This window comes from Notamacropus eugenii, chromosome 4, assembly GCF_028372415.1.
Source record: "Notamacropus eugenii isolate mMacEug1 chromosome 4, mMacEug1.pri_v2, whole genome shotgun sequence".
Taxonomy (NCBI): domain Eukaryota; kingdom Metazoa; phylum Chordata; class Mammalia; order Diprotodontia; family Macropodidae; genus Notamacropus; species Notamacropus eugenii.
In genome coordinates, this window is record NC_092875.1 from 28,001,444 (window position 1) to 28,013,523 (window position 12,080).

Genomic DNA, 12,080 nt, shown 5'->3' on the forward strand with positions numbered 1-12,080 from the left:
CTAAAAGAGCTTACACACTAACTGGATGAAAAAATATAGAAAATTCAGTTGCAGGTTGGATGGAAATGCCTTTACATCCTAAATGCATCATGCCAGGGCAGATGGCGTGGCCCAGAGCTCCTTAGGCTGTATCACTTGGTCAACTGACAGTGCTTGAGAGATGGAAGCTGCAGGTTTCCCAAGTGTCAGGATCCTTGGATGGGGGAACTGCCAACTGAGATATATAATAACCATATGTAAAGTGCTTTGCAAATTGTAAGGCATTATATTATTGTTGTGTTTGTCCTTTGTTTTCAAAGAGGGCCATGACATCAGCAAGATGATGACATGACTTGCAGTTGACTTTGATTTGAGTGAGGACTGTGCAAGGTCACCAGCCTCACTTTCTCCTCCAGAGTCATCTGGGTCCTGTGGCCAGATATTCATCAAGATGACTGGAGATGACTCAGGATGAATGGCCAAAAGAGAAATAGTTACTATTTGTGTTCACTCTGAGCTAGGAGGGCCCAAAAAAGAGCCATTAAGTGGCACTTGGGCAGGGACCTATTGTTGTCCAATCTATGAGCTCCAGGGTGACATGGGTTTAAGGTTTGGTCTTTGAGGAAAGGAAGGAAGGAAGGAAGGAAGGAAGGAAGGAAGGAAGGAAGGAAGGAAAGAAATCTAGCCAGTAATAAAAATTGTCTCCTTTGGGAAAGAAAAGGAAAGGGAGAGGATGAGCTGAGTTACTCAACTGGCTGGGTTCCCATTCAGAGAGTTCGGACTACTCACATGTAGAGTTTGTCCTTCATTTTCAAAGAGGACCATAACATCAGGGAGATGATGACATGACTTGCAGTTTTAGCTATTAATTGTGTTTATTATTGTTACCAACATAGATGACATTTTCTCTGCAATTTATGGTTTTAGGGAGTTGTCTAAGGTACTGAGGGATTAAGTGTCTTACGCAGGGTCACACAGCACAGTAGATTTCAGAAGTCTGACTTGAACTCAGATCTTCCTGACTCAGAGGCAAGCTTTCTGTTCCATCAGTTTTGGTGTCAACACTGAGTCCTTCCAATCAGTGTAATGGGGAAAGTTCTTCTGTAATAGGTAACACCTGGGCTCCTAATCATACTAGTCTCCACCAAAGTGTTACCACTAAGGCATTCTGGGACTTTAAGGAGGGTCCATATTAACACCAATAATAATGCCTCTACCCAGTTCTTGAAAAGGATTCTAACTTTGCAAAGTACTTTAATTATCTTTGTTGTTATTTTTTAATCATATCTGACACTCTATGACCCCATTTGGGGTCTTCTTGGCAGAGATAATGGAGTGATTTGCTATTTCCTTCTCCAGCTTATTTTAAAGATGAGCAAACTGAGGTTTCCTCAAACAACAAGTGACTTGCACTAAGTGTCTAAGGCCAGATTTGAACTCATGGAGCTGTCTTTTTGGTTAAGTGGTTTGCCAATTATTGACAGTTTGAACCAGGTTCGAGTCTGTATTCTTTCCAGGAAGCTTCCGAGAATAGTTTTTGGTGAACTTTTTGAGAGCAGGAGCAATCTTTTGCCTCTTTCTGTATTCCCTGGTGTTTAGCACAGTGCCTGGCACTGTGTTTGACTGTTTGGATACATGAGATTTTTTTTTTTGTTTACTCCTGTGGTTTGGAACTCTTGGTGTGGAAATTCTCTCCATAGACGGAGATCAGAACCTTGTTGTAGCTGCCTGGAGTACTGTTGAGTTAAGTGACTTGCCCAACGCACAGCTGTTTCAGAGGAGCCAGAGCCAATGAATCAGGGATTCGAACTATCACGAGTAAGAAGATCACAAGTAGTCCTCCTGACCTCCTTCCCTATAGAATGCAGAATAACCAAGAATGGTGGGGAGCATGAAGTTTGAGTAATACCAATAGAATGAAACAGCATTTATGTGCTAAGCACTATACTAACTGCTGAAGATGAGAATACTAAAGCCTAGTCCTTCCCTCAAGGAGTTTCTGTTCCAATGGAGGAAGACAACTTATGGAGGAGAATGGCGAACTGGGAGCAGTATTTTGGAAGTGTTGCTTTGATTCCTGTTCTTAGAGCTGTGGGGGAGCTTCACCATAGCATGAAGATGGCTGAAAAGAGTCAATCAATATTTATTAAATACTTACTGTGTGCCAGGCATTGTGCTAAGCACTGGGGATGCAAAGAAAGGCCAAAGACAATCAGTACCCTTGAAGAGTTTGCAATCCTGTGGGGAAAGACTACATGCAAAGAATGCAGGAAAGTGGAGGAGGTGGGAAGGAAATACCTGGAGGAGAGGCATAGAGAGGTCCAGAAGAGTATGGTCTGGTGGGAAATGAAGAAAGATTGCTGATGTGGACTTCTTCCTTAAATATAGGTCCTGACAAGAGAGGTCTCTGTACTGTAATTAGAAGGCTAAGAGAGACTATGATGAAGATTGTCGATTAGAGGCTCTGGGTCTAGGATCACGACTGGAATCCAGGTCTTCTTGACTTCTAAGCAGCTAGGTAGTGTAATGGATAGAGATTGATATCTTGAATCAGGAAGACTTGGGTTTAAATACGTAGCTGTGTGACCTTGGATAAGTCACTTCACTTCCATCAGCTTCAGTTTCCTTATCTATAGAATGACGGAGTTAGACTCAGTGACCTTGAAGGTCCTTTCCAACCTATGAGGCTAGATCCCCTTTGCATACTCATCTCCTGAGATAACAACAGTAATTTAAACTTGACAACTTTCTGGAATTTCAGGTGCTAAGCCCCTCTAGATCTTCTTGAAGTGGTCTGGTAATGGCCACTTGCTTCTTCTTTAGAAGTTGTTACCGCAGTCCTAGTTTCAGGACCATTTCCTTCTTCCTATCATGTTTGTGGCAACTCATCTTTTCAAGGGGCAGCAGAAAATAATTGATTACCAGAACAACATGGTGGAAAATTAGGAGCCATGAGGTCTTATGAAACATCAAAGAGCAGTTGGGAAGGGTGGGGAAAGTTTGCAAAAAAGACTGGAGGAAGACTTGCACTGTGAGGGAGTAAAGATTGTTGGATTGTATATCACAGCATTTTAGCATTGGAAGCAACCTAGGCAGCCATTTAACCTATACCCACAAAAGAATCCCTATAATGACATGGCCAGCTAGGTGGATAGAATGCTGTGAGTGGGATCAGGAAGACCTGAATTCAAATGTGGCTTCAGATACTTACTAGCCTGGGTGAGTCATTTAACCATTTGCCTCAGTTTCCTCATCTGTAAAAGTGAGTTGGAGAAGGAAATGGTATATTTGCCAAGAAAACCTCAAATGGGGACATGATCAAACATCACGACAACATGCTTCACAAAGAGACAACTTTCTAATGCTATTACTTGATGAGAAAATAATCAAATTGCTTTAGTATAGGAAGTTCCTCACCTTGAGCTCCTACCCTAATAAATCCAGTCTCTCTCCTTATATTTTGTATATAAGTATATCTGGTCATGTTGTCTCCCATGGCTAAATCATAAACTCCTTGAGGGTAGAAACTTTTCACTTTTGTCTTTATATCCCTAGTGCTTAGCACATAAGTGCTTAATGTTTATTGATTGTTACATGGGCTGCTATAATATAAAGTACATGATAATAGCTAGCATTTATACAGCACTTTACATAAGGTATTATGAATTGATCCTCACAACTACCATGGGAGGTAGGAGCTTTAATTATCATGAGGAAACTGAGCTAGATTAAGTAATTTGCCCAGGGTTACAGAAAACATGTGAGGTGAGATTTTAATTCTGGTGTTCCTCACTTTCACTAAGTACAATCTAGCTGCCTCCCTAAGCTAACCTCAGTACACAAAAAGTGATAGTAAAGAGGCCCCATTGGGGCAAAGCTCCCACCTGCTGCCTAAAGCTAGTCAACCAAAAGGGCACTTCATCTTTTCTCCCTTAGAGGAGAAAGGGATGTGCTCCTCCTTGGGGTGTAGATTGTAGAAATCCAGTGAAATTCCTTAGAGACTAATCATCCTGTCATCTGGTGAAGGAGGAAAAAGGCAGCTGCAAAGAGGCTAACATGGAGGAGGGGGGGAAGATCCGTAAAAATTAGAACTGTTTGAAGTGGGATGGGATGCATCAAAGCAGTTTATTAGGCACATGAGTCTCATTTGCAAATCTGCATTGTTTTACTAATTTAGTTGTTTTTATACTGCTTAGGTCTCTGCCCCAGGCCAAATTGGGGAGAGCCAGGTATCTGCTCCAAACTTCTATTGGAAGAAGAGAGCCCAGGAAAGCACCTTAGCCCTCTCTTGAGCCACAGGAGCCCAAGTGCTCCCTCCCCCTTCATAGGCTCAGGCACCAATTTATGTAATCACATTCAACTTTCATTTCAACTCAGATCCAGCTGAGATTAGATAGAACTCCAGCTGATGCTGATAAAAATCGAAAATTCACTCTGACCTGGCAGCCTTCAATAAATTTCCCATTCCCAGCCCTGCTGGCTGCAGCCTATCTCCTGAAAAAGAAGCCCGGCCCCAGACAAGGGGTTAGAGAGATGGATGCAGCTCATTTAGCCCTAGATCTTCTCTAGAATCGCCCACTTTCCCCATCTCCCTCTCTCCTTTTCCCCCTCCCTGTATCTAGGGAAGAAAAGTATCAGGAAAGGGTCAGATAGAGCTGGAAGGGGCCATCTACTAAAGATGATAATAGCTAGCTAACATTTATATAAGGCATGTATAAGCATTTATATTAGGGTTTGCAAGGCACTTGACAAGTATGATCTCATTTAATCCTCACAACAATCCTGGGAAGTAGGTGCTATTATTATTCCCATTTTAAAGATGAAGAAACTGAGGCAAACAGAAGTGAGTGACTTGCCAAGGGTCACACAGCTACTAAGTGTCTAAGGTTAGATTGGTACTAATGCCTTCCTAACTCTAGGTTCAGTATTTTATCTACTGATCTCCCCCCGCCCCAGCTTCTCTGTACGCCAAATGACTGATGAGCAGAAGACCCTAGTTCAAATCTCATTCTCCTATGTGACTTGACCATGTCAGTTCCTTCCCCTCTGCCTCAGTTTCCTTCCCTGTAAAATGAAAAAGTTGTACAAGTTAATCTCTAAGTGTCCTTTCTAAGTTTAAATTGGTATAAAAGTCCATTAAGGATTAAAAAACACTTCCCTCTACTAGTTCTGGGAGGTAGGCCCTGGAGGTATTCTTTCCCCCTTTTAACAGATGAAGAAACCGAGGTTTAGTGAGGTTTAGGCACATTGTTGATGAGCACTGAAACAGATGAGTGGATCTGCTTCATTATCTGTTCTCTCTCCCTTCATAATATCAACTGCTTGAGGGCAAGGATTCTTTCCCCCTTTTTTATATCCCCAGTTTTAAAACCCTTAAGAAATGCTTGTTTGTTGACTAATTAATAGTAGGTCTCTTGACCACAAGTTCAGCTTTGTAGGATTTATGAGAAGTGGAAGAGACACTGGAGGTCATCTAATCCCAGTTTTTACAGATGTGAAAACTGAAACCAGAGAAGTTCAGTGTGTAGTCCAAGACCACAAAGCAGAAGTGGCAGAACTAGGATTTGAACTTAGATCCAATGCCACAGATCCAGAATCAGGAAGATTCATGTTCCTGAGTTCAAGCTTGGTTTCAGACACTTACTAATTATATGACCCTGGGCAACTGTTTGCCTCAGTTTCCTCACTTGTAAAAGGAGCTGGAGAAGGAAATGGTAAACGACTCTAGTATCTCTGCTAAGCAAACCTCAAATGGGGTCACAAAAAGTGAGACACTACTGAAAATAATGAAACAACAGCAACCAGTGACACTGAATTCAACCCTCCTGCTTCAGTGCTTTTCCCCTGATGGCTCTCTTGTACTTTGCTGACTACAATCCTCTGAACTTTTGATTTTGAATGTCCCAGTTTTACAGATGGTTTCTTCAATGGTTAGCTCATCCACTAGTGAGTATGTGGATGAGTCAACCCTAGTGATCCTTCATCTTCTAAATGCAATTCCTAGCACACAGATCAGACTGACTCATGATCTTCCTCTGCTATATTCAATGGCTCCCTATTGCCAGGTGCATAAAATAAAAAAATCATCAGTTTGGCATTTAAAACCCTTTACAATCTAGCTCCCACTTATCTTTCTAGTCACATTTTATATTATTCTTTTTCATGCATTCTATACCCAGTACTGTGCTGGAGACAGCTCAAAGGACTCGAGAACCAATTATTAAATTTTCAGAGTAAGCAAATGTTTACAAAATGTACCTTTGGAAATCAGCAAATGCTAAAAATTAGGGTTTGATTTATTGTTTTGTGGATTGTCTAGACTGAAGAAAGTGATAAAGAAAATGTTAATAATAATGCATCTTAAACTTAAAAATGTGTTATGCATACTTTTTTTTGGGAGGGGGGGAGAAGGAATTCAGTTGTTAAACCTATGTACTCTTGTTTCACTCCAGCCAAAATGGCTATTCCCTGAACATTGCCGTCCATGTCCTTCCCTGTACCTTTGTGTAGGTCATCCTCTATGTCTGGAATGTACTCCCTCCTTACTTCTATCTCAGAGAATGCCTAGCTTCCTTCAAAATGCAGCTCAGTGATCAAAGAAAATGCTATATGTGCCAAAACATAGTTATGGCTGCTTTTTTATGGTAACAAAGAACTGGAAACTAAGGGGATGCCCATCATTTTGAGAATGGCTGAACAAGTTGTGGTATATATTTGTGCTATAAGAAATGACAAGCAGGATCATTTCAGAAAAACCTGGTAAGTCTTATGTGAGCTGACGCAAAGTGAAGTGAACAGAACCAAGAGAACATTTTGCACAGTAACAGCACCGTTGTAATCAACTGTGAAAGACTTAGGTACTCTAATCAATACAGTGATCCAAGATAATTCCAAAGGACTCATGATGAAAAATGCCACCCATCTCCAGAATGTGAACCGATGAACTCTGAGTCAAATTGAAGCATACTGTTTTTTTCTTTACTTTTTCTTTACACACTTTCCTTTATTTTTCTTGCGTTTGGATGTGTGTGTGTGTTTTCTTTTGCAACATGGATAATATGGACATATATTTTGCATAACTTCACATGTATAATTGGGGCAGCTAGGTGGTACAGTGAATAGAGCACCAGTGCAGGAGTCAGGAGGACTTGAGTTCAAATCTCACCTCAGACACTTGGCACTCACTAGCTGTGTGACCTTGGGCAAGTCACTTAATCCCAATTGCCTCATCCTGGGTCATCTCCAGTCATCCTGTTGAATATCTGGTCAGTGGATTCAGAGGGCTCTGGAGGAGAAGTGAGGCTGGTGACCTTCACAGCCCTCCCTCACTCAAAACAAAGTCAAGTGCAAGTCATGTCATCATTTCTCTGATGGCATGGTCTTCTTCGGCAACGAAGGATGAACACATGCATGTATAATCAATGTCATATCACTTGCCTTCTCCAGGGGTGGGGAAGAAGGAAGGAGAGAATTTGTACATCAAATTTTTTTTTAAAAAGTGAATGTTGAAAATTTTTCGCATGTAACTGGGAAATGTTTAATGAAATAAATTAAAATGATAAAAACAAAATGCAGTTCAGCATCACCTCCTACAGGGAACCTCTCCTGATCCTCCCATGCTAGTTATTATAGTAGTACGTCCTTTGTATTTACTTATCAGTGTGCACGTTGCATCTTTGCCTCCCCCCTATTAAACTTCTGGAGGGTAAGGATTGATTCATATTTCTGCCTTACCTACCATCCTGGCTTTCATTTAATAGGCATGTGATTGAAATGGATTGAATTAAATTAGTGACTACCTAGCCCTCCATGGTTTTGGGGAAGGCGAGCATCAATGAGTGCCTACTCAGCAAGATTCGAAATAGAAGCTTAATATAAGGGAAAATTTCCTTAAAACTAACAAGTTCTAAAAGGGTATGGGCTACATGGGAGGTGATGGGTTTCTCCTCACTGGAGGTCAAGTAAAACTGAACAATCTCTTTGGGGATATGTTGTCAGGCCCCTGAGATCTTGTCCAGCTTTGAAATTCTGAGTCATTTCATTGTCAGACCTTCTTCCACCATGGAACAGTGGAAAGAATGTTGGAGTTGGTGTCAGCCTGGATTCAGATCCCAGTGAAGGAATTGAACTCCATTGTATCTGAGGTCCTTTCCAGCTCTAAATTTATGATCCTTTTGATCTAAGTCACTTCACCAATCTGGACGTCAGTTTCCTCATCTGTAAAACGATAGGGTTCATTCCTAAGATCCTTTTAAGCTGTAGAACTGTCATCCCAACAACGGGCTTTCACTTAAGAGTCCCTCTGGCTTTGGGACTCTGTTGGCCCTCTTTCCTGATCCTCAAGTTCAAGGCCATGTTTGGAGGTTTGATCAATTGCCTCCTATTTGTCTTCTAACTTGGTCTCTTTCTTTTTCAGATTTTCCACCAAGTACTGGATGTCTCAGACTTGCACCGTCTGTGGGAAAGGAATGTTGTTTGGACTGAAATGTAAAAACTGCAAGTAGGTATCCACAATTCAAAGACCCTTGTCATGTTGCGTGAAGTCATGAAGAGCCAGAGTTTGGCTTTGAAGTTTGTTTTCCTGAAGTTCAGGGTCTCTGATCTTTCTGTTACTCAGGAGTAGGATCTCAGATGAACTTGTGCACCCTGGGAGCAAATACATGCATACGTAATAAGAACAAGTGTTGTTGAAATGTCTCCAAAGCAGGGAAAGGGAACCTGCAACCTCAAGGCCACATGTGATCTTATAGGTCCTTGGGTGAGGCTTTTTGACTGAGTCCAAGTTTTACAGAACAAATCCTTTTATTAAGGGGATTCGTTCTATGAAGTTTGGATTCAGTCAAAGGGTGGCACTTGAGGACCTAGAGAGCCACAAGTGGCCTCGAGGTCACACGTTCCCCACGCCTGCCCTAAAGTAATAGTATTTCCTGAATTGGAAGATTTTAGTGTAACAATGTACTAAAAATAAAGTAACATATCACACTCCCCTGTCAGAGCCGAGCACAATTACCATTGCATGACCTTCCATATTGGTTCTGTCCGTGACTTAAGAAAATTATTTTTTAAACTTCTGTTTTATAGAAATGAAGAACATAGAAGTTCCAAGGATCCTTCCCCCAACTCCCACTTCCATTGACAAGTCAGGTCCCCAAATTTGGCTAGGTGCATTTCCCCTCAGAGTTCAAAGATATTCTCAATACCATTGACTTGAAGCATGCTTCCTCTCTACAAGATTGTTAACTGAGAATCATTTAATCAAACAGATTTAAGTAGCTTTTAGAATGGAAGTATTTACTAAGGTGGCCCAGGAGATGTTGGAAAATGTTTCTCTAAAAGTATACGATACACTTTCTCACAAATATATACAAACATATTTGTAGGTAGCTCGTGCTTAGAGTTTAGATGTGGCACAGCTTCTAGGTGCAAGAAGTCCTTTTCTACCATTTGTTGGGGTTTTCAGAAACTCCCTTTAAACATGATCAATCTGCAACCATCTCTCCTTGGCTTGTGATGCAGACACTGCCACTAGCTGATCCAGGGACCCTGTTTAGGACATTGAGGGAAAGTTGAGAAGTCCAGTATTCTGTTGACACCGAACCTGGAAAGTTTTCCTCTGATCAAAGATGGAGGGAGGGAAGGAAACCTGGGTAAGGGTGAAGATCTCTCTCTTCCCCCCAAGTGGTTCTATCTTGGGAGTTCTATTAGACCCTCATGCTCATTGAAATTTCTCAGACCTCCCCTCCTCTACTCACTTGATAATTTATAGATAATTCCTAAGGAATGGTCAAGTTTCCTTGACCCATTTGAATTAGATTCTTGTACAACTATCAATCTAGTTCAAAGGCCTTTTCTAACTTAGTCTAAGTCATTTTGATAAATTGACTAGGTCATGTTTTCATCTAGTTAAGGAATTAGAGCTAAGATGAAGGTATTTTTTTTTACAACAACTTTACAGGAAAAGTGCTGTATTTGGAGTCAGAGAGAATGAGTTCAAATTATGGATTCACAGATCCAAAACTGGAAGGGACTTGAGAGGCCATCAAGTCAAAGCCTGGCTCCTACACTTATTTGCTGAATGACCCTTGGCTTCCTCACATGTAAATTAAAGGGGTTGGAATAGTTGGCCTCAGGACCTGAGTGCAAATTCCAGTTCTGCTACTTCCTACCTGAGTGACCTTGGGCACATCTTCTAAACTTCCTGAGACTTATTTTCTTCATTTATAATGCTAAAGGAACTGGACTAGATGGACTTTGAGGTCCCTTTGAGTTGTAAATCCCAAGAGAAACTTCAAACTAATTTCCATGTAATTTACATGACATAATTTGCATGCCATTTACATGATGTGTTAGGAGACAGTGTAGAACTATGTTGGATTTGGTGTTGAGTTCAAATCCTGGCTCAGCCACTTAATATTTGTGTGTGATATAAACAAAGCCACTTCACCACTTCAGGTCTCAGTTTCTTCATCTGTAATATGAGAAGTTTGGACTAGATAAGTCCATGAATGTACAGCCCCAAATCTATGAATCTATGAATTTGTTATTTGAGCAACTTTGACCAAATCATCTAACTTCCCTGGGGCTTAACTTCTCCGTTTGTAAAATGAACCTCTAAGCTATCTTCAGTCAATGTATCTGTGTTCCTATGACATTCCCTTAGGGTCAATATGCAGAAACATAACCGCTGGCCCATCCTCCTTTTATTCTATTTCTTATTCCCCTCTGTTTCCTCATACTTTCTCTGTGGTTCTTCTTCAACTGGTCCAGCTATGGAAGCTTAGATTAACGAGCAGTTGGCGTCCCCCTGGCTGCTGACCAGCCAGGCAAAAGGGATGGCAGTGAGGCAGTAGGAAGAGAAATTTGCACTCTCCCTTGTTCCTCTTCATTCTTACCTGTGGGGTGAAGATAAATCTGAAGTCCCCTCTATCCGTCCTAGGAACCCATCAAGTTAATTAGTTAAAATCTTAACAGCTTTCAGTGCTCTGGGGCCAGATTGGGAGATAATTAGAAGGCATTAACATTACTGAAACTCCTTGTTCCCTGGGATCCTTGACCATCAGGGACCCTGCAGGTAAAGAGGTCAGGGAGATTGTCCATGGTTTTCGTGCCTACAAACCAACTCCAATCGGGGTCCAGTTATAGGCTTCTTAATTTCTTCTTTCACACATGACTGAGTTAAAAGTGGCTTTTTAAATCCATGTCTAGTCACATCATGTACTTTTGGAGGGGGGAAAATGGCAACCTTCATATCCTGTCACCTGCAGAGAGGCTTCCTTTGAAGACAGGTAATTAGGTGACAGGCAAGCAGCTGGGGAGAGTCAATGAGGCTGAAACCCAAGGACTTAGATTCTCAGTACCACTAACTCAGGCTCCCTTCTCTCCTGTGTTCCAGGAGGAAATAGGTAAGTTTTAAGGAAAGTCAGTGGTTAGGAGATGGATAGAGGAAGCCGAGACAGACAAAGGAGGAGAAATTAGGTTACAGTGGGGGAAGAAATACTAGCACTGGAGTCAGAAAATCTAGGGTCACATTCCACTTCTAATGCCTATGACATGTGTGACCTTGGTGAAGTCATCTAGCTTTCCTAGGCCTCAATTTCCCCATCTGTAAAATGAGGGGAGTTGGCCTGACTGGCTTCTGGGGTCCCTTTGAACTGGAGATCTATGGTCTTGCTTGTACCTCCATGTATGGAAATAGTAACCAAGAGAAAAGGAGAATGGCTGGAGGGATGACACTGGAGTCTGTGTCATCATTTGTCAATCAATAAGTTTTTATTCAGCACCTACTGTATACCTGTTACTCTCCTGGGTGTTAGGGATACAAAAATGAGACAGTACTTGTCCTTAAAGAAATTAAATTGAGAGAAGGGGAGGGAAGAGAGAGTATACTATGTTCATAGATAAATGAATATAGAATACGTCCAAAATAAATACAAAATGATTTGAAGGGGAACTAACTGGGCCTTGATTTCCCCACATGTACAATGGAAGAATTATAACTGCGGTATCCTATTTCAAGGTGGTTGCAAGACTCAGTGAGAACATGATGTACATAAAGTATTCTGCCACCTCTAAATGGCCATTGGCCAGCTGTTACTGTCACC

General features: G+C 41.4%; 1 protein-coding gene across 1 annotated transcript in view; it reads left to right on the forward strand.

Annotated features, from left to right (window-relative positions):
• KSR2 (kinase suppressor of ras 2) overlaps nt 1–12,080 on the forward strand; it is a 590,333-nt gene that overhangs the window by 418,051 nt on the left and 160,202 nt on the right. The window contains exon 7 of the mRNA XM_072600313.1: nt 8,396–8,479. Coding sequence (XP_072456414.1) covers nt 8,396–8,479 — 84 coding nt within the window. The remainder of the gene's footprint in view (nt 1–8,395; nt 8,480–12,080) is intronic.